The sequence below is a fragment of the Apteryx mantelli genome, chromosome 1 (assembly GCF_036417845.1).
Source record: "Apteryx mantelli isolate bAptMan1 chromosome 1, bAptMan1.hap1, whole genome shotgun sequence".
Lineage (NCBI taxonomy): Eukaryota > Metazoa > Chordata > Aves > Apterygiformes > Apterygidae > Apteryx > Apteryx mantelli.
The window spans coordinates 131,503,582-131,528,347 of NC_089978.1; the positions used below are offsets into that span (position 1 = coordinate 131,503,582).

Genomic DNA, 24,766 nt, shown 5'->3' on the forward strand with positions numbered 1-24,766 from the left:
ACAGCGGCGCGCCGGCTCCCCCTCAGGCGAAATGCGGGCGCGAGGCCCGGGGCGTGGCTGCGGTGGCGGCCGCGTGACGGTTGGGCGGAAACGGCCCCGCTGCCGCCGCCGTCGGTCAGCTCCGCCGCCCGGTGAGGGGATTCTCTCTCTGCCTCGTCGTGGGTGGGGACAGAGCGGGGAGGGTCGGGCTCCTCCTGCGGGGGCGGTCGGGGGAGCGGACCCCCCCTCCTGGCAGCGAGCGCGCGCTCGCACCTTCGCCTCTTCCCGCCCCCCCCCCCCCCCCCCAGACCGCACGTTGGGGTCCGCCGCGCGGTGCTGCTCGCCTGCCTCTCCCCGGCGCGTGCTCAGCCCTGCCCCGCCCCCGCGCGCGGGCCCTGCCGAGTGCTCTGCTGGGCTGGGTAGCTGTTAACGGTTGTCTCTTTCCTCTCGCCTGCCGTGCAGGTCCAGCAGTAGGAAGGGATGGCTTGGCTCTAGCGCACCGGGCGGGGGCCCAAAGCGTCATGAGGAAGCCATGCTGGAAGTACGTGCTGCTGCTGCTGGAGAAAGTTAATTCTTGAAAAGGATGAGCTCTTCTACACACACTGATGTAGCCGTGAAAGTAAAACGATAGTTTGTGAAAGGCATCTAAACACGAGTCTGATTCCAGAGCATGGTCTAAAAACAATGTCCCTGTACCGTGTTGAAAATCCTTGTTTTCTGCTCTTCCTGCTTGTCTTCCAAGTGATATTTATCCTGATATTGTACCAAGGTGGACCTTCAAATGTGTTTCGTGGGTTTTTAGATTCACATCAGGTTCAGGATTACTCAAAAACTCATGATGTGTATACAAACCTCAGCTTTTTTATCCAAGCTCCTAATGAAGAAGTTATGCTGTACTGCTCAGTGCAGTCACCAATATTTGGTATGTATGAACCAGTAATGTTTGAAATACTGCTTTGGGTTATAATGACATTGCACACTTCATAAAAGTAAGCTGTATTTTCAAACCGGTTCCATTTTAAAAGCAGTATGCTTTGTTATAATGTTGTAATTACACTGACAAAATTATAGGATATAACAGGAAAGGTATTTTACTGATATAAAACCTTCCAATATTAAGGCGTTTGCAGAGGTTGTAGGGGAACAAGAATGAAAACAAAACACAATATTAATACTAAATTAGGAAAAGGTTTTTGTCATACAGTTGTTCTTTCTCTTAACTTGTGGTCGTGTATCAAATGTCTGCCAAGGATTGTGCTTTGGGAATCATCTTAAGTCTAGAAACTGGATACCTTTGACCTCTGTACTCTTTAACTCACCTGGGTTCTTTGTTTCAACCTTATGTTGAGCCTGTGACTCAAGCTGATGATGTTAGCTTTGAATACAGTTTCCGTGAGAATGGGAGTTGGCACTCTGAAAAGCTTGGTTTCTTACTTTTCTTGGTGACCTCGTTGGCCTATGGTTGTTAATGCTTCCTAGGCCTTCTCCTTTAGACTTAAAACTGTAAGTTTGGTCACAGATTTCGCATTAGAGCTGGTGCTAGAAGCAGCATGAATTCAGTTACTGCACTACTAAAATGGTTGAGAAACTTTGAGTAAATGCAAAGTCAAACCCATAATGCAAGTCTGTTAGAGTGTAGTTAGTATCTCTGGTAATAGTGAATCAGGTCCACCAAGATAGCTAAAAATGGATAAATTCTGTAACCGTGCACATATAGCTGGTTTGGCTCTTCCTGCTTCTTCTTAGTGTACTGTATAGTAAGTAACCCTTTTCTGTTTTTCTGTATTGGACAGAATTCTCTATATTTAAATCTTATATATAACCAGTCTTGAAGTGCTATTTAGTAGTTGCACTTGTGTTGTAGGAAAGCAAATCACTTCACCTGGAGCATGGTAAGAGGAGATGCCTGATCTTGGTTCACAGGAAGTGTTGTGGAAAACTGGTGCTGTGTACTTGTGTCAAGTTACATAACTAGTCTAGAGGACTCATCTGGGCCACTGTGGATGAGCCCTTTGACTCTGCAGTATTCATGTGGATCTTCTTCTTCTGGGGAATTTTCTTTCTTCCTCTGTTGCTGCAGTTAAATGAAGTGTGTGCAGCATGTATGATGAAATTGTATGATAACTTTTCGGTATATACTTCAGCATTTCGCTTGGAAAACAGTCTACTAAGTATATGTTACTGAAATACTAGTAGTATGGAGCCTTTTTGCACAGGTGCTGGTTGTTACGGTCTTGGTGTAGTCTCTGTTCATCAGTAACTAGAACCCATCAATTCTTTTGTAAAGCTACAATTTTGTGTCTCAGCCTTCTTTGTTTTACTTAAAAGCATAGTGGAAATATGCTTGCATCCTGCTTGTTTCCACTACTGACAAGAATCTGCTGTCCTGGAAGAGACAGATGAGGAAGCTTTGGTCTAACTAAAAAACTAGGTATGTGTTTTTGCAGTTTCCCTGCAAACCATCAGATAAGCAAGAGTAAGTGGTACGTGTGGAGGAGGCAGAAGCAGAGTAAAATTACACTAAAATAATCGGTGCTCTTAGAGCTATGGAAACTTTTTAAGACCTCTTATTCCTTCCACCCCTGGGAGCATTGAGAACAGAGGGTGGCATGCATGTGATACTCCAGAGCTAAAATGAAAACATAGTGTTGTTAGTTATAGACAGAAATAAACAGTAAAGTTCACTTGAAGGGAAAAAATATGACCCAAAATGTTACAAAAGTGTTGCTGTATGAGAAATTAGAATTGAGTGTGTGAAGTGCTGTTGCTGTGAAGCACTTAAATAGTCTTTTGGAGTGTTGATACAGATTCAGTTTAAGAAAAAACACTCTGCTACAACTTAAATTTTACTTGGTGATTTTTTTTTAAATATAAGAAACAAGTTATTCTTTCTGATGTTACTATATGCCAACTTCTTCCAAGTGTTTCCTTTTGGGAGAGAGAGGGGTTTGGTTGGTTGGTTGTTTTTTTTTTTCTAAAAGTGCATGCTACTCTCAGATACTTGCCCTTCATTTTGTATGTGATAGGTGCATGTGAATAGATATATAAATAGTTTATAAATGTCTTGATTGATTATCGTCTTCTCTCATGGGTCTGATCCCTATTGGAAACCTTACATCAGAGAGAATGATGCCTTTTAATATTAATTTCATAAACTCCATTAAATAAAATTTCAAGTCAATTCTTGTGGACTCCAGTCTCCAATTCAGAGCTGGTAATAAGTCACTGTGTCCACTCCAAAGTGTGTTAAAGTAACTGGCAGAATGCCAAATGCCTTAAATGATTTCTGGATCAGGGCTTTTATGAAGTGCAGCACTTTCTCCACTTATATATACAGTAGATCATTTCACTGATTGTTTTGAATGTAAGATCAGCTTGCAGCTCATCTTTTTCCAGCCTCCTGAATCCACAGCATCTTGGTTCTTCCAGGGTAGGGGAGTAAGAATTAACTCAAAGTATAATTGCTCAACATCTTTGCCTGGGAGGAACTGAACTTTTGCTGACTAGTATTACTTTTTTAAGCCTTAGTGTACTAGATATTCAGTATCTTCATTAATATTGAGAATGAGTTATTTCAGTTCCCTTAAAGGTTTCTACACAAATATCAGTTGCCTGCTTCCTTCTTTATTGTTTTTGAAAAAAAAACAAAGCGTTCATATGCTCAAGTTGAGCCTTTCAGACTTTACCCACTGGCATTTACATTTGAGGTCTATGCTTCTCACTTTGCACTGTGTTGTCTCTTTCAGTTCATCTTTTCCTCTTACAAGGAAGAAGCTTGATGCTAGAAGAATTGGGATTTTTTTTTAAGAGGTGCCTTACTTCATGATACGTGCTGTATGAGTTGATTTGGCCCTTGCAGATTTTAATAGGTCAAAATTCTGTCTGTAACTCTGATGTTTCAAATATGTTCATGCCATGGAAGAACTTTTTCCAAGCCTTTTTTATAGCATTTACTCCCTTTTCCTCCCATCTGTCATAACCTTTTCATGAGCATGTCCATCTGTTCTGGTAATGAGTAGTTCCTGCTGTGCTTTTTGATGGATGCTTTCCTACTAAACCTTCTTTCTTTGGTATTTGAAGAGAAGTAAAAAGTGCAGTAGTGGTGCTGAGATATATCTTTCGCTGCAACATCAGAGTCTATCATTGGAAATTGGTGTTTAAATTAAGGCTGTTTGCTTTTTATTTTTTTTCATCCAAGTGGTGGTAGAGTTATACAGATATGACTACAGTAATACACAGTGTGCTACTGCATTTTCTCTTTGAGATTTTCATCCGTGCTACTATTTCCACTTGGCTAGCTTGTGGAAGTTTTGCTTATCCTTGTTGAACTCAGTAATTATAACTGCTCGCTCTGAATTAAACACATGGGAAGAAGATGTTTAGAAGTCATGCAGTTGCTTCGTAAGGTGGAATAGGTCTGATCAAAACAATAGATCCCCCTGATATTCAAACGCTTTGCCTAAAAAGTAAAACGAGCAGATAGTGCAGTGTGCTGTCACTGGAACCAGCTAACAATGTAGACAAAGAATTGTGGTTTTTAACTCTTCACACTAAAGTTTCCTGTTCATATTACACGCCCTCCATTTGGTGGTACAGATGCAGAAAGAGCTCGGGAACCAGGCTGAGAAGAAGGTTGTTCAGACACTTCAAGGTATTGATTTTGTATCCCGTCTGAATTGGGATTCTGTGCTCTCTAGCATGTCTAAGATGGATTTTGCCTCCTTTCCTAAAGCTGAGCTTTAGCTGTTTTGTTTTTGCCTGTTTGGACTTGCCTGCAACTGCTCTGTCCACATCTGGGATTTAATTGGATTACAGTGCATTAGTCTTTTGTTAGTTGAAGTTAGACAGGAAGGAGGTTAGAGAGCCAGAATTTAGTTTATAGCCAAGGAATGTGGAGCAGCCAGAGGTTTGGGGGATATAAGGCACAGATTTTGAATTCTTTGACTGTGTTTCCTTGGAACATGTTAAGACTGAGTTTCTGAGCTGAGCTGTTTGGGATATGGAGCCAGGCAGCTCAGGAAAACATAACATTTTGAAAAACCTGCTGAATGTAGATGTTACCCTAATGAATCATACATATATCTGGGTATAGAAGGAGACAGGAGTGAAGCTATTGCACATTATCTTACTCTTACCCTTATGTCCAAATTTAGATTTGATTTTTGGAATTTAAGGATTAACACTGCAAATTCTACTCTGCAATATGAAGGGCCCTGGTTGTAGTGGAGAAAATAAAATCATGCCTTTGTGAGAGAATAAAAGGGTTTAATTCCTTTTCTTATATTTTCCTTGGAGCAATGATGTGTAGATGTAATCTAATCTGAATACAACATCTCTTCAGCAAGCTTCTGTTGCCACTGAATCAGTGGTTAATGGCACTTTAGTGAAAAGAACTGATAATGAGGGAATTCATAAATATAAAAAGCAACATAAATGACAAGTTAAAAACAATGCTGGGCTGAAAAGTGGTCTTCTAAAGGCAGAACAGGAAACTGACTTCATAGAAGTAGATAATAACATGATATCTTAGCAATAAATATGATCTAGATTCATGGGCCTTCAGTCTGCTTCTCTGAAGAACTACTGCTATTCTGTTTCAGGCATAAATACGTTGCCGTACTTGCATATTCCTGTTCAAGGTAACAGAGTCGAAATCAAACTCCCCCTGTGTTTTAGAAGCTGAGGGAAGGATTTAAAAGTAATACTTAAGAGTTTGGTATTGCAACATCTTGTCATTTGCTGACAAGGTAAACTCAGGTTTTCCTTTTTAAGGGGGAAAAAAAACCCTTAAAGTAGAATCCAGGGAGGCTAGTCCTTTGTGAAAGTTCCAGGAATGGGATCCATTGCGGCATAGACTGCGCTTCAGGAAGTGCAACTGTGTATGGTTTTTTGAGCAGGAAAAGGAGACTGTTGCAGAGAATAGCTTTGCCTGTCAGAAATGTGAAGTATACCAACTTCTGCATACAGGCAGCTCCAGTTCTGGACAGACAGCCTGAGTCTTACTCCAAAGTTAGGTCCCTCGGCCTTGTTAGCTTTCTTTTAAAAAAAAAAAAAAAAAAAAAAAAAAGGCAGTGAGAGGGGATGGGATGTTGCTCCCTTCTGAGTCAAACAGAATGTGGGTAAGTACAGGCTCAAAATGTTGTGTGTGTTGGAACTGTAGCAGAGACTTGAGTATAGGATGGGCTGGAAGAAGTATCTTCTGGATCCACTTGCTTAAATATTTATTAGAATTAAGACTCACCCATACCTTCCCCTCCTAAATGAAAGACAGTAAACATAAATACTTACACTAAATACTGCTAGTATATTCCCTAGGTACTTACTCTGTCTCTCCTAGGCTTCATTATCTGAAGTTTCTTGAGAGAAGAAAATAGTTTATTTCGGTGGTTTAAGAGGGAGTCTGAATTTTTTGATATTGAAAGTTCGCTTCAAAATGGCCACAGCATTGACTGTGAGCTTAGAAGGAAAAGAAAAACTCAACTATGGCTTAAAAAAAAAAAAACTCGCCCCAGAGGTTTTTGATACAAAATACTTCGTCTTTGGGTAGCATAGCCTGCAGAGTGGTTGGAGCTACTTAAAGCTATAGTTTGAAATTGTCAGCTTTTAGTTGTGATTTAAGTGAAGATTTCTTGCTAGTTCATTTAAGTAGTAGATTTTAATCTTGGTCTGCATTTGTGCTTTATTTTCTTAGAGAGGTTGACTGTCAGTGGTTGGAAACCATTTAGATGCAATGATTTGCAATTAAATACAACTCCTCTGCTAATTTTGGAATCTCTTCTTACTACCCAGACAGATAAACTATATACACGTTTAAGCAATTGTAGAACTTGGTGTGTTTATTCATATTGTTAAAATGTGAGACTTCTGTTAAAATGGTGATGGACATTTTATATTGACGATTCTTTTTACTTGTGATTTGTCAAATAATTTGTGATTTGTCAAAAAAAGTGATTTGTCTTCCTTCTGAAGAACAGCAGAATTCAGATAAAAATGCAGAAAGCCAGCAGTCTTTTTTATTAAATAAAACTGTTAAATGCAATGCATAGCCAGTATATTTAAATTTGATGTACCGAGTAGAGAAAATATTACTTGTAGTTCCTCTTGCTACCCTATGCCCCCTGTAAGTATGCAACATCCATCTTCCTTTTCAGCTTGGTAGTTTGCTTCTCTTAAAATTTTGATAGCAAAAGTACTGTCTAATTATTACTTTGTATATAACTAAATAATATAGTGAATACAGCTCGTATGGCAGGCTACCATAACTTCAAATTTAACTTGAAACTTTTTTTTTTAATTTTCTGTTAGAAAAGCTAGCACTTTCTAAAGCATTTGTATTCATCCAGGCTTTAAACTATTTTTCCCAAGTTCACTGAAAATTCTTTTGGATATTTTTGTCCTTGGAGCTCACCTGAAAAAGAAGCTTAGATAGACACTTTTTCCATATGAGTAGCAAAAGGAGATATGTCTGTTCATCTTGATCCATTTTCAGCTGTACTCTTACAGCAAATACCTTTAAGGATACCATCTAAGCAACACAACACACAGTTTGCTTGTACAACAGGGAGCCAGTACCAGGAAGAAGAAAGCTGTGCAAGAGCCCAGTGAGATTTGCTGGCTGTGATGGGATTCCTGATGTCTCTCTGGCAGGCAGCTGCTGGCCTGGTGCTGCATGGAGCCGTGGTGAGGTGTCTGGGAAGTAGCAGTGGAATTCATCATGTGGGCACAGCAGCATCACCTTATTGACAGTTCTGTGCTAGGGGTAGAGCAGGTGTTTTCAGATAACGTATACCTACAACTGATTGGCTTGAATGACAGTTGAGAAACATCACTGACCTTATTTCTGGTTTGGGTTTTTTTTTTTTGTCTCTCTGTTCTTGCAGTTGGTCCGTTAACCATCACCTTCAGGGTGCTCCCCAGTGAAAGAATGATCATCCAGAAAAATCCTCTTGTTCAGTCTGGTGGCCGCTACAAACCTCCTCACTGCTTGGCCCGCTACAAATCAGCCATCCTTGTAGCATATAGGAACCAGGAGCAGTACCTTCGCCATCTTCTTTACTATCTTCATCCTTTCTTGCAGCGCCAGCAGCTCAGTTACAGTATCTACTTGATTCAGCAGGTAAATCTAAGTTGGATGTGTCTGGTGATGTAACTGAGCTTTCTAGTTATGGAGTTAGATTCTGAATGAGAAATGTAAATCTTCTAATGTGGAAGTAACGTTTTATGTATGGGTTGAGAGCAGGTCAGCTGCATCCTGTCCTATCGCGATGGCTACTAATGACTGGAGTATCTTACCACTTGCTAAGATCATCAGCACTCTGCTATTGATTTGTTTTTCCTCTGCTAAAGGGATAAAGCTATCTTTAAAGGGTAACTTGTATTTTCAGCTGTTGGGAGGGTTGAAAGGTGGTTTGTCTGTAGCCCGTCAGTATAGCTGCTAAGTAAACTGTTGAGAGTAAATGCTAAAATGGAAGTTGAAGATCTTTAGTTCGTGCTCAATATCAAATAAAAACATCTGACTTGACTTTGCTGTGGGCCGACCTGTGCAGGTCAAACACCTATTACTTACTGATGGAGACAGGGGGAAGTTTTGGGCTCATTAAAGAAAACTGATAGCAGACTGGGAAGGAGAGGAAGCTTTTTCATCATCAAGATGTTTGCTCACTTCCCAGCTATAATAATCAGCAGTAAGGGCAAAAGTGTTGAAGCACAGATTTAGACATGAGAATTGACTTACTGGTCTCTTAAAAGTTGGCCTTCTTTGTGTGCTTGTGCTATATAACCCCTGATGCAGCAAAGCTTGTAACAATTAATGAGAATATTGTGAAGAGAGTGGATAAAATTTTCAGTCTGCAACATTAGATTTGCAGCCAGAACTGATTTACTCCAGTGTTGCTCAATTGAATAAGGCTTTTGCAGTAACATCAATTTTAATGAAATTATCGTCTTTACAAGATGCAGGTTTTCTTTTCCAGGTCGGGAATGGTACATTTAACCGAGCAAAGCTGCTTAATGTTGGTGTCCGGGAAGCCCTGAAGGATGAAGACTGGGACTGCCTTCTCCTGCATGATGTGGACCTAGTACCTGAAAATGATTATAATCTCTATGTTTGTGATGAATACTATCCCAAACATATGGCTAGTGCCATGGATAAGTTTCAGTACAAGTAAGTGCTTCCATTTGCTTTGGGATGTATATATTCTAATTGGTTTCTTTTCAGGATACAGATAGTTTGAACAGGGACAATGAAAAACATAACTTTTAAGAGGTGTTTTTTTTTTGTACTAGTGATTTCACCAGAAAAGGATATTCTTAACCTAAGCTTGCAATCTTGAACAGTTGCCTGAAGTTCTTTATTCTACTGTTAGTTCAGGTTGGCAGATGATCCTACCACCAGCCTGGTACATGCTGGCAGACTTTTCTGTTTGCCTTTCCTTCCAAAATAAAAAATATAGGATGGGAATTATTAGACTACATGGAAGATGTGTGATATGATACAGATATTTGGAACTAATCAGATGTTAATTTTAAAACCAGCTTTACTTTGGGCTACGGGGGGAGGGGGGGAAGAATTACACTGAATTTGCTATTTAGGGCTTAGAGCTTCCTTTTGAGTATTTTTTTTTTTTTTTAAACTTACCACAACTTGCCACTTCATATCCATCTACTTTTACAAAAAAAGGTCTGTAAGTGACAAGATTAATATGCATGTGAGTTGAATGATGTTGTTAGTTTGTGAAGGATTGGTATTAGCCCTCAGTCTTGATGCTTTCTGTTCTTTTTTTTTTTCTTTCTTTCTTTTCCCTCCTTTAGTCTGCCATATAAGTCCTTTTTTGGGGGTGTATCTGCTTTGACTCCAGAGCATTACATGAAGATGAATGGGTTTCCAAACACATACTGGGGAGGCGATGGTGAAAATGACGATATTGCTACAAGGTACTGATGCACAGGACACATACTCTTAAAACAGAATCAAGATAGTGATAGCTAGTGAAACATGTAGTATTACCCTAAGAAAGGAACTAAGAAACTGGGTTCCTTAACATGCTTGCAGTAGCATTGTAATTCAGATGCTATTAGTAGTTGGAATGGTTGAGGTCAGAAAATGCTTAGGCCCTATGAATCTAATCATTGTACGCTGGGAGGACAAAACTTTCTTCAGACTCTGGACAGTAGAGAATGTTAATCCACAGCCTTGTGCCTTCAGTTGCTCTGGAGTGCTTCCAAGGGGTTATAACCACCAGTAGTTGACAAGTAACTTCATTGACATGAAGAGGCCCCAAGGGAAGGAATGTACAAGCTTGACAAATGAGAAAAACAAGAAGGTAGTAAAACAGGTACTTCTGAATTCCCAAACAATTGGGAATTTAAGATACGTTGTGTATACATACTGCTGTAAATACTATCTAGTCACTAGCACTTGGAATTAAGGAACATAAGAAATTCCATCTTCAGTGTTGGATGACTTATGAGTCAGTGACAGAAAAAAAACCCCTTTTTTTCTTGTACCTTTGTTGCTATGGCAGCAGTATGCTGTAGAAGTGAATTTGATGACTTCAGTTCCAGGTAGTCTACATAATGCAAATTCTGAGTGCAAAATCATGGCTGTATCTGTCTTCTTTATCCAGCTTTGTTGCAGCATTTCATCTAGAGTGTACCTTTATCATCATGTACTGAGGCATGCTCATGGGGAGTTTATAAACTGACAATAAAGGGGTTTTTTTTTTTGGTCTTGCACAGTGTGACAAGTTATACAATTTCAGTGGAATGTTGTGTTCAAGGACTGTAGGAGTTTTTACAAAGCAGTATTCTTTGGGGAATTGAAAGTTAGGTTTTCTAACATATAATTCCTCCTTTTCCTTTCAAAGAAAGCTAACTAAAAGAGCATACAATTGTTTAGTGAGTCGGCATTTACTGAGGAATGGAATGCCAGGAAAATAGATCTTTAAATCAAACACTACAATGCTGAGTCTATTCAGCTCTTCTCTCAGTACAGCTTAGGCCTTTAGTGTGGTTTTCAAATACCAGTGGTGAAGAGTCATACCAATTATATGTAAGAGTGCACTTCGTTATAGAAATCACTTAAGGTAAGTAGGTTATATAGATCCCAAAATAGCCCTTTCTTGAAGGGAGGTTAATCTTGTGTTGTTCTGTGAAAACTTACACAAATGATTAGCGGTACTGTGGCTCATAGGTGCATAGAGGTCATGAGCAGTTACCGTTAATGATTTATTCAACTTTCCAAAGTCAGGAAGTAAGCTGGCTGTTTTTGAATGGCCACCATGACACACCTACTGGGATTTGGGTTTTAGAAAGTGTTCAACCACTTCCTACAAAAGATCAACAAAAATAAATTGGTATCTGAAATTGGACATTGAAACCTGTCTTATGTAAAGATTTCATGTTGGAATGCTGCTTATTAAAGCAGAATTAGCCCCCCAAGAAGTGCTGGCTGCTACTTATAATTGGCACAGACTGCAGTACTCTTATATTAGTTGTTAAAGCTAAATATTAGTCCTAGTAAGCACCAGCATCCACCTTTTATTAGAACACTACTTGAATTGGAACCACTTACGTGTTAACATCAACTACAGAAAAAGGTCTGGTGGGCTTCTTTTTAAAACAGTAAATGAATGTCGTATTAACTGTTTCATATTGGGTTATTAGTTTAATCCTGTAATATAAAAACTGCAGCAGCAAAACTAGTTCGGCATTCCTGTCTTTTCTTGTCTTTTTGATTGAATATGCAATATGCTTATGTCCAGAAAATAAGTCTTGTCTAAAACCCAGGATGTAATATGTTATCGAATGCTCACAGACTCTTAATGAACTGTTGTAATCATTTGATATCTCTAGACTAGCACATATCTCAAGTTATTAGCCTGTTTCTTTCAGCTTTGTACCAATCCTACTTCTTTGCAGCTTGCTGCTGTAATAGATCTCATCAGAAGGCCATCAAATGTTACAAACATGCCAGCTATATGAACTAAATTGAGCAAACACTCACTGTAATATATGTTCACAGGAATCCTCTTTGCATAAGAACCATCCTATGGTCACAGAGGTTTGCTAGATCTAGCACTATTACCGGCAATTTTTTGTTGATAAGCTAATATAGATGCCATCAGCAATGGGTTTCTTGAAAGTCACCCAAAATGCAGCTTTTAGCAACTCTATGCTGGAATTCTGAAGCTTCTGTTCAATTGGTACTTGGCAAATTGTAGTGCAGCTGACCAGCCTACATTTGTTGCTTTGGTGTGTTTAATCTATCACTATTCTTTCATTAAGTCAGTCCTCTCATCAGACCCTCTGTACAAATGGCATTAGTCAAAGAAGAAGAGACTTAATCTAGAGCTGAGACTCAGGACTGGGTTCCTTATAGAAACTGCAAGTGTTCAAAAAAAAAAAAATTGAATGGTGCCACCTCTAGGCAGTAGAAGCTCTGCCCTTATGAAGAAGTGAAAATAATGCTCACTTGTCAGAGGCATGGAAATTGCTCTTGGATGGCTCTGTGCACTGTTGTTCATTCCCTGCTTGCTTATCTTCTTTCTTCCCTGTCCAAACCCATAGCAACCAGGAGCTTCCCATCCCAAACATGGCTAGAACCCCCTAGGGAACATAGCTTGGCACCGTATTGTTAAACTTGCTCCTTTCAGCCTCTGCATTTTGCTGAAATTGCATTAATATTGAAAATCATCTCTGCCCTTGAACTTACTATAGCTAAGCCTAGAGGTGGCATCCTCATGCACAGGCAAACACTTTATTCTTTGTTTTAAAGAATTCAATTGGCAGGAATGAAAATAGTCCGGACACCATCTCATCTTGGACGCTACAAAGTGATGGACTACAAGAAAGAGACAGAGATCCAAGAGTCCTGGAGAAGGTAACTGTTCTGGGGGCACCTACGTGGCCAGTCTGTGCCTTGTTACTGTAACCGTCATCTTCCTCCAAAAAGGGAGAAAGTGTACCTAATGCCACTGTTTATTTTTCTGCTTTATTGCTGTTGTATAAAGCAAGCTCCCTGCTTTTGCTGATGGATTTGAGGATGTTCTATTTTAAAAACAGTATTTTGCCTTGTGATAATTTAGATTACTGCATCTTTCTGGTAGCGCTTACACTGAAGTCATGCAAAAGATGTCAAGATGTCCCACCAACACACACATAAGTTATATTAGAAGCTAGTACAGATCCCCAGTCAGTTTCAACTGAATTGTACTGCTCATGTACCTTTGAAGAGTGGATGCACTACTTTTGTTTCCTTACATCTTACTTAGTAGGAAGGTGTTGTTTTGATAGACAGCTGCCAGTAAGGGTCAAAAGAGCATTAAATTTTTAAAGTGTCACCTCAGTCTGCCTTGTAAATAGGGAGAATTGAGTTTGAAGATCCTTTTGTTATGCCTTTTCTAAAAATTATTATGCAACTTCTATATAATAAAAATTTACTCTTCTGTCCAAGGCTTACACTACATTAAAATCATTGCAGATTTACCATGACCCATTAAAATAGTGGAAAGCAGCGTTCTAGCTTGAAGAAATGAGTAAGGTGCATGACAGAGACCCTTAATGATGACCTACTTTAACCAGCACCCTCCTCCAGGTCTTTTATGTAAAGTGTGCTGGAGGCTTCCCATATGGACACATCAGGCTTCCCTCTCATTGTCTTAACACTGAGGTTTCCATAACAGTCCTATACTAAACCTACCTACAGCAGCCTCTAGATGCCAGTACTGCAAACCTCTTTCCTGTAGTCCCAGGTGTCTCTCTAAGCTGCTGCCAGTTTCTTATTTTTGCAGAGTATAGTTGCCACCTTACTCATCTCCTGTGTTCCAGTCCAAATTGTTCCAGTCCAAATTGTGCTCCTTGTTTATAAGACTTTTAGCATGAAGTTACTCCAGTTTATCTCATAAAATACCTTCTCTCTCTAATCTATATTATGTGAGAAGAATCTTCTTGGGGCTTTTCTGCTAGCAACTTTCATTCATCTGCTAAGCTCTTGCTATCTAGAACACCATTTCTTTCCCTGCCTCTATTCTAAAGCATCAGCTGCAAACATTTCCTGTGTGTTTGGGTTTTTTTGTTTTGTTTTAAATCTAACTGCAGGTATTCTTCCTTCTTCAGGCCTACTTCCCGGCATAACACCAGAAAAACATGGAAGGATGATGGAATGAACTCATTAGAGTTCAAGCTCCTTTCCAGGAAGAAACACCCTCTTTATACCAACATCACTGTGGACATTGGCTATGTTCCCCCATTTTCTTAAGGGAATGAAAAGAAAATTTGAAAAGAAAATTTGAGTTTGAGCTTACCGTGGCAGCACATGGGCATTTAGCCTCTACCTCCTGTGGTACAGCGCATGTTCCACCTGAGATTAGACCTTTTGTCTCCTGCATTTCACTTCTCTTCTGAGTGTACAAGACTTAGAAGAAAAGACTTCAGGAACAGGGTATGATAGCTAATGAATAGGATATGGCTTACTGTATAAAGACTCACTCAAAGTGCTATAAAACAATACCTACTGAGCCAGATGTACCTCAGGCCTTGAGGATTAAGATCTCCTTGACAGTAAAGGTGACATAAGTTTTCAGTACCCTGTGTTCCACAGCTGGATAGCTCTATCCTGCTGCTTACTTAAATTGTAAATGGGATGCAAGCCATGCCATCAGATACTCCTATCCTGTTGGGGCAACAGCTCCTCTGAAATGTTGTATTTTGAAAAGAATTCATTGACAGTGTTACAGTATTGAAACCTGTTACATTTCTGTAAATATTTTTGCGAATTTGAGTAAAATAAATTGAGATAGCTGTTCGGTTTGAGATTTTCTAGAATACTTCTTAAGAGTCTAATGAAGGAGAAAGTCGCCCTGAAGTCAAAGAAACCAGATGTCATATCCTTATTTCTGCCTCTGGCCAAGTCCATCAGTAGTTACATGTTTTTACTGTAGTCATAGAATAAGTCAGGCTGGAAGGGACCTGAGGCTTATCACCTAATCCAGCCTGCTCAGTGCAGGGAAATGAATCTAGTATTTCAGCTGTTGCTCAAACAATCACCTTTGTAATTTGTCAAGCTTGAACTATCTTCAACATAAAATACTTCTGAGAAATGAAATACCAGAGAATAACTAAGTCACATGAGCTGTGACCCTAGCAGCTACTTACCTGAGTGTGAGACCCTGCCCGTTTGTAATCTTATTCTCTATAAAGGCAGGCAGTAGCACTGCCTACCAGACAATTATTTTGCAAGCTTGAGACAGCTATTTTTCATTACTGCTCTCATCAAAATTTTAGCAGAAATCCTGCTGCATACTGGAACTGTTAGTTTTCCACAGATCTCCACCAATCTTCTAAAACAAGAAATACAAATAATAATGGTCTGGGCATTTATATGAACATGCACTGTGCCAACAGTGAGGCACAAAGCATAACCAAAAAAAAAAAAAAAAAGCAGTTTCGCAGTTTCTCTCCATCTCCCATAGCTAGCCAGTGCACTTCCTTGTAGATCTCTCCAGAATAACACAGCCTGTAGACTACTGCAGACTTAAGTGAGCCTTTCATTTTGCTGCAGGACACTTGAGCACTCCCCCGCTGCATGGTGAATTGAGCTTATGAAGGACAAGAGATGCCTTTTGAATGAAATTAGTTTTATTTTATTGAGAGGTTTTTAACATCCCCTCAACTGTTACCATTATTGCCTTCCCTCACACATAAGCAGCTTTTCCTTAGGCTGGAAAAAAATAGCTTTTCTCAGCAAGTTTGTAGATGCTGAGGTATTCTTGTGCTTTGAATGAAAAAACGCTGGCCTGCTCCTTTTGAAGTCATGGCAATGTTGGCAGTGCTAGGCTGCCTTTCCAGTACAACAAACAGTAAATTTAGTTGTGAGAGCAGAAATTTTTCAGGAGGCATAGTTCAAGTCCTTCCACTGGACCAGCCCAAACAAGGAAACTTTTATATATGTCCCAGCAGAAAGTGCATAGAAGAACACCAGGAACTGTCCCTAAGGTCAGTCCACATCTCCAGTCCTCACAAAAGGAAATTCTGAACCAATCAATTAGATGCTGTGAAGAAAAACTCTTTCCTCTGTGCTACTGAAGTACTTGTTCAAGCAGAATGCTGGGATTCAGCTGCTGTAACAGCTACCACAAACAGAAGGCCTGTCCCCATCTCCTAGAAACTGTGTGGTGCACACCCTTATGAGATCTTAGGCTGCATGCTGAAATCCACTGTGATGTTGATGTATAAAGGGTTATGTTCTACTGAGAGCAATTTATATGAACAAGAACTCAGCCCATCTGTTTTCCACATTCTAGACACCTGGCGTAAAAGCTTCATCCTGAGGACAGAGCAGAGAAGAAATAATCTTCATAACAGCACAAAATTAAAATGCATAGGAGAGGAGTGTTGAGCTCTTCCCCATTACTAGTAAACTTGCAGGTGAAGCAACAGCCATTCTGGGTCTACTTGGAACATCAAGGTCTGCTTTTTCTGTCATGATCATGCATGCTCAGTCAGACATGGGAAAACAGTCCTTGGGTTTTGTGGGGCTTGGGGTTTTTTAAAAACCATTTACTGCCTGAAATCAGATGCTCAAATCATATCTATGTGACTATAACTTTGGAAGCTTTTAAGGAACATTACCCAGGCAATTACAGGCAGAAGTCATGCATAAAACCACAGCTGCCAGTTGTGAACAGTGGTGTTACACTGGTGTCCCCCAGAGACTCTGGTACCACAGAATGCCTATTTGGCCTACAGTGAAAAACCGGGCCACCAGTTCCCTGGCTCTTAGCCACCTACCAAGACGATGCAAGGTGGAACACTGTCCCTGACTCACCTCTCTCCATTCTCTTCATTGCCCTGGTCTCGAGTGTGAAAGATCATTGTGTACCGGGCTACGTCAGGGGACGGCCTCATCACTCGCATCTTCTGCATCTCAACCCTGAAAGAAGCAATAGTGCACTGAGCAAGACTGTGTGTTAAGGCAAAGACGACATTTGGAGACTTTGAGTCTTGTAGAAGCTGTGGAGGCAAGCACACCAAGAACCCTAAGAAACTTATCTTCACCTCCTCCATGCCCCGTTTTGCCACAGGAATGGAGCTCAAAGACTTGTGTTTTTTGAGAGCAGGTCCAGCAGAGTGACAGATACTGTTTTCTTTTGCACAGAAGCAGGTAATTATTACAGTAGGGATCATGTAGATCATGTAGAGCCCATGTTTTTGTGCCAACAGTGAGCACAACAGAATACATTTAAATTAGTATTGTCTGGTGTAGTTCTTGTTGCCGTGTATTATCCTAGGAGGTCTGCATCAAGATTTCCACACATTCTGCAACAACTTTGTCTCAACTCCTGCAGTAATGCCCCTACATTTGGTAGCTTCCCACCGAAAAAGAACCGAGTCCATTTCTTTTCTAATGGTTTGCAGGCAGCTGTGCAATTTTTAACCTTTGTTCACATGAATAAAAATCTCTGATTACACTGCCAGAAACACTAAGTTTCCTGTTTGGTTTAAGTGCCTAATATCAGGCACTTCCTTGGAACTTTTGGCCTTAAACATATCTTATGGAATACAGTAATTTTGCTGCCAGCTGAAAGGATTAATTTCATGACAATGGAATTAAGGAATACGCTGAGCCTCTGCTAGTTAAAAAGCACCTAAAAGAGCAATAGGAAACCAAAAATTTGAGAAACTGAGCCCCCACAGATTTTCAATGACTGTATATAGCAATAATTTATCAAATGGAGGCAACAAACAATCTGAAATTCTCTTTGTGCTGCTCATTTTAGGAAGGGACCCAAAAGAGAGTATCCCATTTAGCACTGAGGCAACACAGTAGGATGCAGAAGTACTCCTGCCCTGAGTTCTTGAAGATAATGAAGGGGATGCTGCCATCTGCTGCCTTCACAGAGGATCTCTCCCTACAACAACCTACTGAGAAAGCAAGTTTCCCATTACCCACTGACCACAAACTGCATAAACAGCCCAGTCCAAAATCTACCCAAGAGGAGAGACATAAGCCAAGTCCAGTGCAGTGTGCACTCTCTGGGCCATACAGTTTGGTGGCAACCACATGGCTGTGCACCCCTTTCCACACCAAGACCACAGTCTGTGGTCTTGTGGCTGTGAAGTTACCAGGTGCCATGCCCAAGCCAGTATCACTTGATTCCAACCACTTACAAACACCCTAGACACCATCAGTAAATCCTGCTGATCTGCTGCACAGCTGGTTCTGCATCTCATGAACGTTTGAAAGAACACCACCATCACCTTTGCACATGAACTGTGACACTTTTCAGGAAGCTGAGGAATAAGATTTGACCAAGCCATCCCCTGCCACTAAAAAGGCATCTCTCAAGATGTTCTCACAGAGAAGTTGGTGTCTGTAGCTAGGGGTTTTTAAAAAAAAAAAAAAAAAAAAAAAAAAAGCGATGGGACCGAAATCTGTGTTACCACTAGACCTTTTACATTTCTTGAGACAAAGCCTGACCACATCAGTCATGCTAGACTGACATGGGGAAAACTTTCATTTGGAAATTCCTAACTTTAACATGCTTCATTTCACCAATGTAATTATTTAACAACACCAGGGGTATGCATTTAATGTCCCTGAAACGTTTGTTTGCATATTTAAGCAACTGAACAGGATAAGCACTAGTTTATCCACCAGGTTAAAAATTGACAGGCTCTGCCAAGCAGAGCTTGCAGGCTCTGTTCTTGCTGCACTAACAGCAATGTGGGATTATAGGGGTTTCCTCCAAAGCACAGAGCAGAAGTTCAACACTGAGCTTTTATTGATCATCAACATGTATGCTGACTGATTATCAACATACATCTTCTATTGGTTTCTTTGACCTGCTAAACTAACAAGCTTCTCCTGCTTCAAGACAGGTCTGTAAAACTAGTTTTAACCTCAGCGGCAATGGGCATAAGGCAGATATATGCAATCTATACAAAATGCAAGTTACTGACTACACCTACAGAAAAACTAGGCCATGCTCAGAGGAAATCATGACAGTCAGTGAATGCAAACCCCTCTCCCCTCCCCCAAACCCAAAGCTGCCACTCTCTTGCAATTACTGGAGCTCAATTCATTTGTGTTTCTTGAAAAAACCTACTCCACACTTCAATACTATTGTTTTGGTTATAATCTACTCCCAAACCAAAAATACAAATGCTCTGAGGCTGCTCCCTCCCTCCCCTTCCCCCACCCCCCAAAAAACTAGCAATAACAAAGAAAACACCCCATCCCCCCCCCAAACACAATCTCAACAGGAGGACCAGGCTTCAGGCCTGCCTAATCTTTTCAAAGAGGAAACTGTTCATAGAATTGCATCTCACACTCCAAATCCCCATAGCAATACAGCTTTTGAGTTGAAGACTCCTGTAGTGTTCCATCACCTTTGGAGGCTAGGTGTGAAGTCGCACAAGTTTGTTGCTTTTTTTGTTTGATTGGTTTTTTTAAACCCCACTTCTCACCCTCCCACACCCATTTCCCTCCAGCCTTCTTTTTACCTGATTCGAAGGTCATCATCTTCTCCACCCCAACCCCAGTAGCTGTTAGAGAATCCATTCACCTTGGAAAACTGTTCTCTCGTTAGAGCAGTTACGCCTCCAAAATATCCCTGGTAACGTAACCTAGAAGTGCATAAGAAGAGAGAATGAATAATTAGAAGTCTTGCTCTACTAATGGTGAAAATATTACCCTGAAGCTTTGGATCCAGACCTGACTTTTGCAAAGTTCAGGGTGCACAAATCCAAGAGCAAAATCTCTTCTCTCCCTCTTTTGCCAAAAATATAGTGTTGCTTCAGGCCAGAAGCAACTGACACAGAGAGACTGGTGCATTCTTACTTGAATAGTTCTTTCTTTTACACATGACTCCCCTTGCCAGTCAAAAAGGCTCTTTACCTCAAAGACTCTAAATGAGTAAGAAAGCAACAAATCTATGCAATAATATAAAAGAAACAACAAGAACTTGCTCCTTTGTAATAATGATCGTACAGCTAAATTTCAAAAACTTAAGATGAAAAACTAAGGGGAAATGTGCAACTGGTCCTCAGCAGAGCTAGCAATATTATAAGACAAATTCCAAGGTAAAGTGTAGCGTAAAAGGAGATCAGTTTCTAACCTCTACCTTCCTTGTCCTGGAAATTGCATCTACTTAAAAAAATATATAATAATAATGACATACCATGTTTACTCACTTCTTATACTGCCCTGCTAATTGCTTTTTATGACACCCTCCACTTGCTTGGCCCTAAAGGTAACCATTACAACACAGCCTGTACTACATTGTCACTACCAAATTCAAACATGATGTGCAAATGGCTGTAGATTATATTTTTATTTGTGGATGTATGTGAATCTAAATAGATGAACAGACTGGCAGAGCTAGAAAGTATACATTACACTAACTTACATGTCAGATAAGTGAAAGTGCAAATGCTTATTATTTATTTCATGGATCAATTGGGGGGAAAAAAAAATATCACAGTCACACTCACACTCACCACACACCCACACCCCCTATTTTTTCCTTGAGGCTGGCTGATTTTTGCTCCTGGCATAGAATCACAGGAAAATCAACCTCTGGAGATCATCTGGTCCACCCTCCCCACTCAGGGCAAGGTCACTACAACAGGTTGTTCAGGGCCATGTCCAGTTGGGTTTTCAATATGTCCAAGGATGGAGACTCCACAACCTCTCTGGGCAACCTTTTCCAATGTTTGACCACCCTTGCAGTAAAAAAGTTTTTCCTCATGTTTAAATGGAACTTCCTGTATTTCAGTTTGTACCCATTACCTCTTGGTTTTCACTGCATACCACTGAGAAGATTCTCTCTCCATCTCCACCTTCTTTACTCCCTCCCATCAGTGTGCATAGCAACCTGATAAGATGCACCCTGAGCCTTCTTTTCTTGAGCTCTCTAAAACTCTCCTCATACATCAGATGCTCCAGCTCCTTAATCTCCTCTGTGGCCCTTCACAGGAACCTCCCCCAATTAGCATGACCTTTCAAAGATAGTTGAGAGTGGCCCCACAATGACAGCAGCCAGCTCCCTCAGCACTCATGGATCATCAGGTCCCATGGGTTTGTGTACGTCCAGTTGTTTTTTTTTAAAAAATTTCCTGACTTGATCCTCCTTTACCAAAGGTAAGTCTTCATTGTTCCAGGCTTTCCCACTGGTTCAGGGGCCTGTGACTCCTGAAGGCAAATCTTACCAGTAAAGACTAAGGCAAAGAAGGCATTGAGTATTGCACCCTTTTTCATATCCTTTGGCACCAGGTCCCCTGCCTTGTTCAACAGTGGGACTATATTTTCCCTCATCTTCCTTTTGCAGCTGATGTACCTGTACAAGCCCTTCTAGTTTCCTGTCACGTCACCACTTGCCAGATTCAAATCCAGATGGGCTTTGGCTTTCCTAATCCAACCCCTGCAACCCCCCCACTCAGACAATGTCTCTATGTCCTCTCGAGTCACCTGACTCTGCCCACATCTTGCATGCTTTCTTTTTATGTCTGAGTTTTGTCAGAAGCATCCTTGTTCAACCATACAGGCTTCCTGCCATCTTTACTTGACTTCCTGCATATGGGGATGGACTATTCTTGAGCTTGGAGGAGGCAATTCTTGAAAATCAACCAGCTCTTCTGGACCTCTCTTCTCCCCAGGACCATCTCCCACGGGATTCTTCCAAACAGATCCCTGAACAGGCCAAAGCCTGCTTTCCTCATGTCCAAGGCTGTGATCCTGATATTTGCTTTGTTTCCTCCTTCCCTCCTCGTTTCCAGCCTTCACATCCCCAACCAGTCCTTTCATGTTTATGAGGTCCAGCAGAGCACCTCCTTTCATCAGCTCTGATGACCTCTGTCAGGAAGTTGTCATCAGTGCACTTCAGAAATCTCCTGTATTGCTTGTGCCCTGCTGTGTTGCCCTTCTGGCAGGTATCAGTGTGGTATTCTGCACCTCCGAATCACTGTTCAACAACCTCTTCCATGAGGATAAGAGAACATCAGCTCCTTTGGGATTTTTAAAATTGGACTGAAGAAACCATACAGTAAAAACAGTCATCAGAAAAGGATGTTGTACTAGTCTCTAAGCTAGAAAGAATTTTCTCACCCTTACCATCAAGGTTTCAATAAGTAAACCTTTTTCTATTTCACAGAATCTAAAACCAAGCTGTGGTTATACAATTCAACACTACTATTGTGCACTTGCTCTCCATAGAAGCGTAGCTGCTAAAATTACCATATCACCATAGAAGATATCCCCCTTTAAGAAAACGAACAAAAAAGCTCCCCCTCAAAAGACCCACATTGCTGCCCAGGACGTTTTGTATTAATGCAGAACACTTATGGTTTCCGTTTTCTCAGCTTCATCTGAGACACACGTCTCAATATGCCTACTCAGCCTAAGCAAAAGGCTGAGGTCACCCAACTGGGATTTTAATGTGTGGTGTCAGCTAAGTTTAGGTACTTAACGGACTCAGGATCTGAATTCCTTCAGACATACCAATGAATTTCCCTGGAAATAGACAATTGTTATCCCTTCCTCACAGATGTGGGAACAGAGACGGCAACACAAATGAGAAAGCATGAACTGAAGTCACACCACCAGTATCCTAGTGCAGGGTATTCACAACAAAAACATTTTGTCAGTGTAAGACTTTTTAAACCAAAGGCTAAAGCTGACCTAAAGCTATCAGCTCCCTTCCACAAACAGGAGAAACCCAAGAAAATTAACTGAAAGATGCCCCTTTAGCAAAAGCAAAAATGCATCTGCACGCTTAGCTAATCAAAACCCATGCAGTAACTAAGGCATAGGAAGTTAAGTAAAACACCTCAAGCTTTGTTCAATATTACTAATCTGGATTCTACATGTCTGTCAAATAACCAAAGCGGTGTTTCTGTTGCTTTGGTGTGTTGACCATCCTGCAGTCCTTAGCATTCTCTTTGCAATGCATGCTACTCCAAAAATCTGTCACAAGCCTAGTTCATTTCTGGTTGTTCCAGTTTTTACTAAATAACTGGTAAAGTAAATATTATTCTATATAAGAATTTGCACACCCAATCTCTTTCTCATATATTTGATAAAGAAAACCCAGAAATGAAGCAGAGTTTTACTTGAAAGCACTTTGAGATCAGCTTTTGAGAAGTCCATTTCTAATTAATATTTAGAGTGACATAAGAAGTGAATCTTGAAAGAAACAGGTTTGATCAAACCACTCTAGTCATTAAAATCACCAATCTCAGGAGTATCTTTCCTCCAAGGTGGACTAGACCTGACTTTTTCACTTTAAATTATTTGTATCACAGGAGCAGCACTTAGGGGACTCATGTAAAGCATTCCTGTGTTAGGCACTGCACAGTCAAACAGCTAAAGGGCTATCCTATCCCTTGGCAAATTCTCACACTTGAGCTCTCAATACCAGAAATTACCTCTTCAACAGCAAAAGCTAAGTGGCAAGTTTTATTAGCACAATCCTAATACAGTTCATACTGTTAAATCACAGGACAGAAGACTGCAAGTATATTTCTGTATTTCAACCTCTGGCGTGTTGCTTTCCACTCAGAACCTCCTTAACATCACCCCAAAAACAGGAATAGCGATGTTAACTACTCGCATAGATGACCAAGGGGCTAACTTCAAAGGAGTCTGTAAGGACCTTTGTTCAGAAAGAGCTCCAGGGAGGCAGAATGTTATCACCAGAAATCTGGTGTCAGATAGAAGTGTACTAATAATTAAACAGCTCCATTAGAAGAGGAACATTATCAGTAACATGGCATTTTCCAGTTGGTATTCTCTCCAGAGTCTTGATTTCCTACCTGTATCCAGTATTGTTTCTGCCAACTACAAGGTGCTTTGGTTGTGTGTCACACATGTAAATATTAAAGTCATTCTCTGGCACCAGATCCACATCATGGAAAATGAAACAGTCCCAGTTCTCTTCTTTCATGGCCTCTAGGTATCCTACATTCAACAGCTTAGCCCGATTAAACTTCGTGCTGCCAGCCTGCGGAAAAGAAGGGAAAAATCTCTAAAAAAAAAAAAAAAAAAGTCAAACCTTTTTAACCAGAACTGCTCCCAGGCTTTTGTTCTAATCACATAAGTTCACAATTGCACTTGTGCTTCACAGCCTTTACAGCAGTAACTATACAAAGAGTTACTCCATGACATTAGATATAGCATCAGAGCAGCCAATAATTTGAAGTGTTTCTTTCAGTCTACTTGCCATGAATAAACACAGTCAGGGTCAGAAAAGGCTAAGGCTATCTGGCTACCAGAAGTATGCATGCTGCATGACACAATTCCACTACTATCATTGCTCCAGTCCAGGAATTTCTATCAGGCTACATAACAAAAGAGGTATCAGTAAACAGCTGAGAAACCAGCACTCCATGCAACTGCGATTGTACAGCTTATGGAAGCTTAAAAAAATAACGGTACTCCCAGTGATTGGTTTATAGATTTCTGAGCACTTGACACAGGTGATTAAGCATTGCTATCTGCAAAACGGAGTGGACAAGCATAAAAGGGTTCAAGTGTATTTCCTTAGGCCACACAGTAGGTGGCAGAGCTGGAAATAAAATGTAAGCCTCTTCATGTTTTATTTAACTCCTACCTACACCCTAGTTACTATGCTGCACAGGGACTCCTCCTAGCACAGAGCTTCACTTTACTTTTACTGATTTTAGTTGTTTGCTTTTACTATACGTTAGTGTGTCTTCATTTTTTACAAATATCATTTTCCACCAGTTTTTTTAATATATCTATATAGGTATATATAGATATATATATCCT

General features: G+C 40.5%; 2 protein-coding genes across 7 annotated transcripts in view; one reads left to right on the forward strand and one right to left on the reverse strand.

Moving 5' to 3' along the window:
* The first annotated feature begins 85 nt into the window (after nucleotides 1-85).
* LOC106490693 (beta-1,4-galactosyltransferase 3-like) lies at nucleotides 86-14,790 on the forward strand. Of its 2 annotated transcripts, XM_067302087.1 has the most exons (7): nucleotides 86-131; nucleotides 442-901; nucleotides 7,860-8,095; nucleotides 8,952-9,142; nucleotides 9,790-9,912; nucleotides 12,755-12,859; nucleotides 14,095-14,790. In XM_067302087.1, the coding sequence occupies exons 2-7, from the start codon at nucleotides 664-666 to the stop codon at nucleotides 14,234-14,236; spliced, it is 1,035 nt and encodes a 344-aa protein (XP_067158188.1). In that variant the 5' UTR covers nucleotides 86-131; nucleotides 442-663; the 3' UTR covers nucleotides 14,237-14,790. The 2 variants fall into 2 exon arrangements, with proteins under 2 accessions (XP_067158188.1, XP_067158197.1); XM_067302096.1 differs by lacking the exons at nucleotides 86-131; nucleotides 442-901 and adding an exon at nucleotides 4,072-4,630.
* An 80-nt stretch (nucleotides 14,791-14,870) lies between these two features.
* The window catches only part of B4GALT4 (beta-1,4-galactosyltransferase 4), a 33,413-nt gene continuing 23,517 nt past the window's right edge, over nucleotides 14,871-24,766 (reverse strand). For 4 of the 5 annotated variants that reach the window (XM_067302072.1, XM_067302061.1, XM_013950192.2 and 1 more), the window contains exons 4-7: nucleotides 23,791-24,002; nucleotides 19,483-19,605; nucleotides 16,805-16,909; nucleotides 14,871-16,303 (exon numbers count right to left, since the gene is read on the reverse strand). In XM_067302072.1, coding sequence (XP_067158173.1) covers nucleotides 16,162-16,303; nucleotides 16,805-16,909; nucleotides 19,483-19,605; nucleotides 23,791-24,002 — 582 coding nt within the window. In that variant the 3' untranslated portion in view covers nucleotides 14,871-16,161. The remainder of the gene's footprint in view (nucleotides 16,304-16,804; nucleotides 16,910-19,482; nucleotides 19,606-23,790; nucleotides 24,003-24,766) is intronic. The other variant, XM_013950194.2, reaches the window with a different exon arrangement.

Coding starts and splice junctions, on each gene's coding strand:
- LOC106490693 (XM_067302087.1), top strand. CDS start 664: ATGTCCCTGTACCGTGTTGAAAATCCTTGTTTTCTGCTCTTCCTGCTT. Junction 9,913..12,754: donor AATGACGATATTGCTACAAG/GTACTGATGCAC, acceptor TTTGTTTTAAAG/AATTCAATTGGCAGGAATGA. Junction 12,860..14,094: donor ATCCAAGAGTCCTGGAGAAG/GTAACTGTTCTG, acceptor TTCCTTCTTCAG/GCCTACTTCCCGGCATAACA.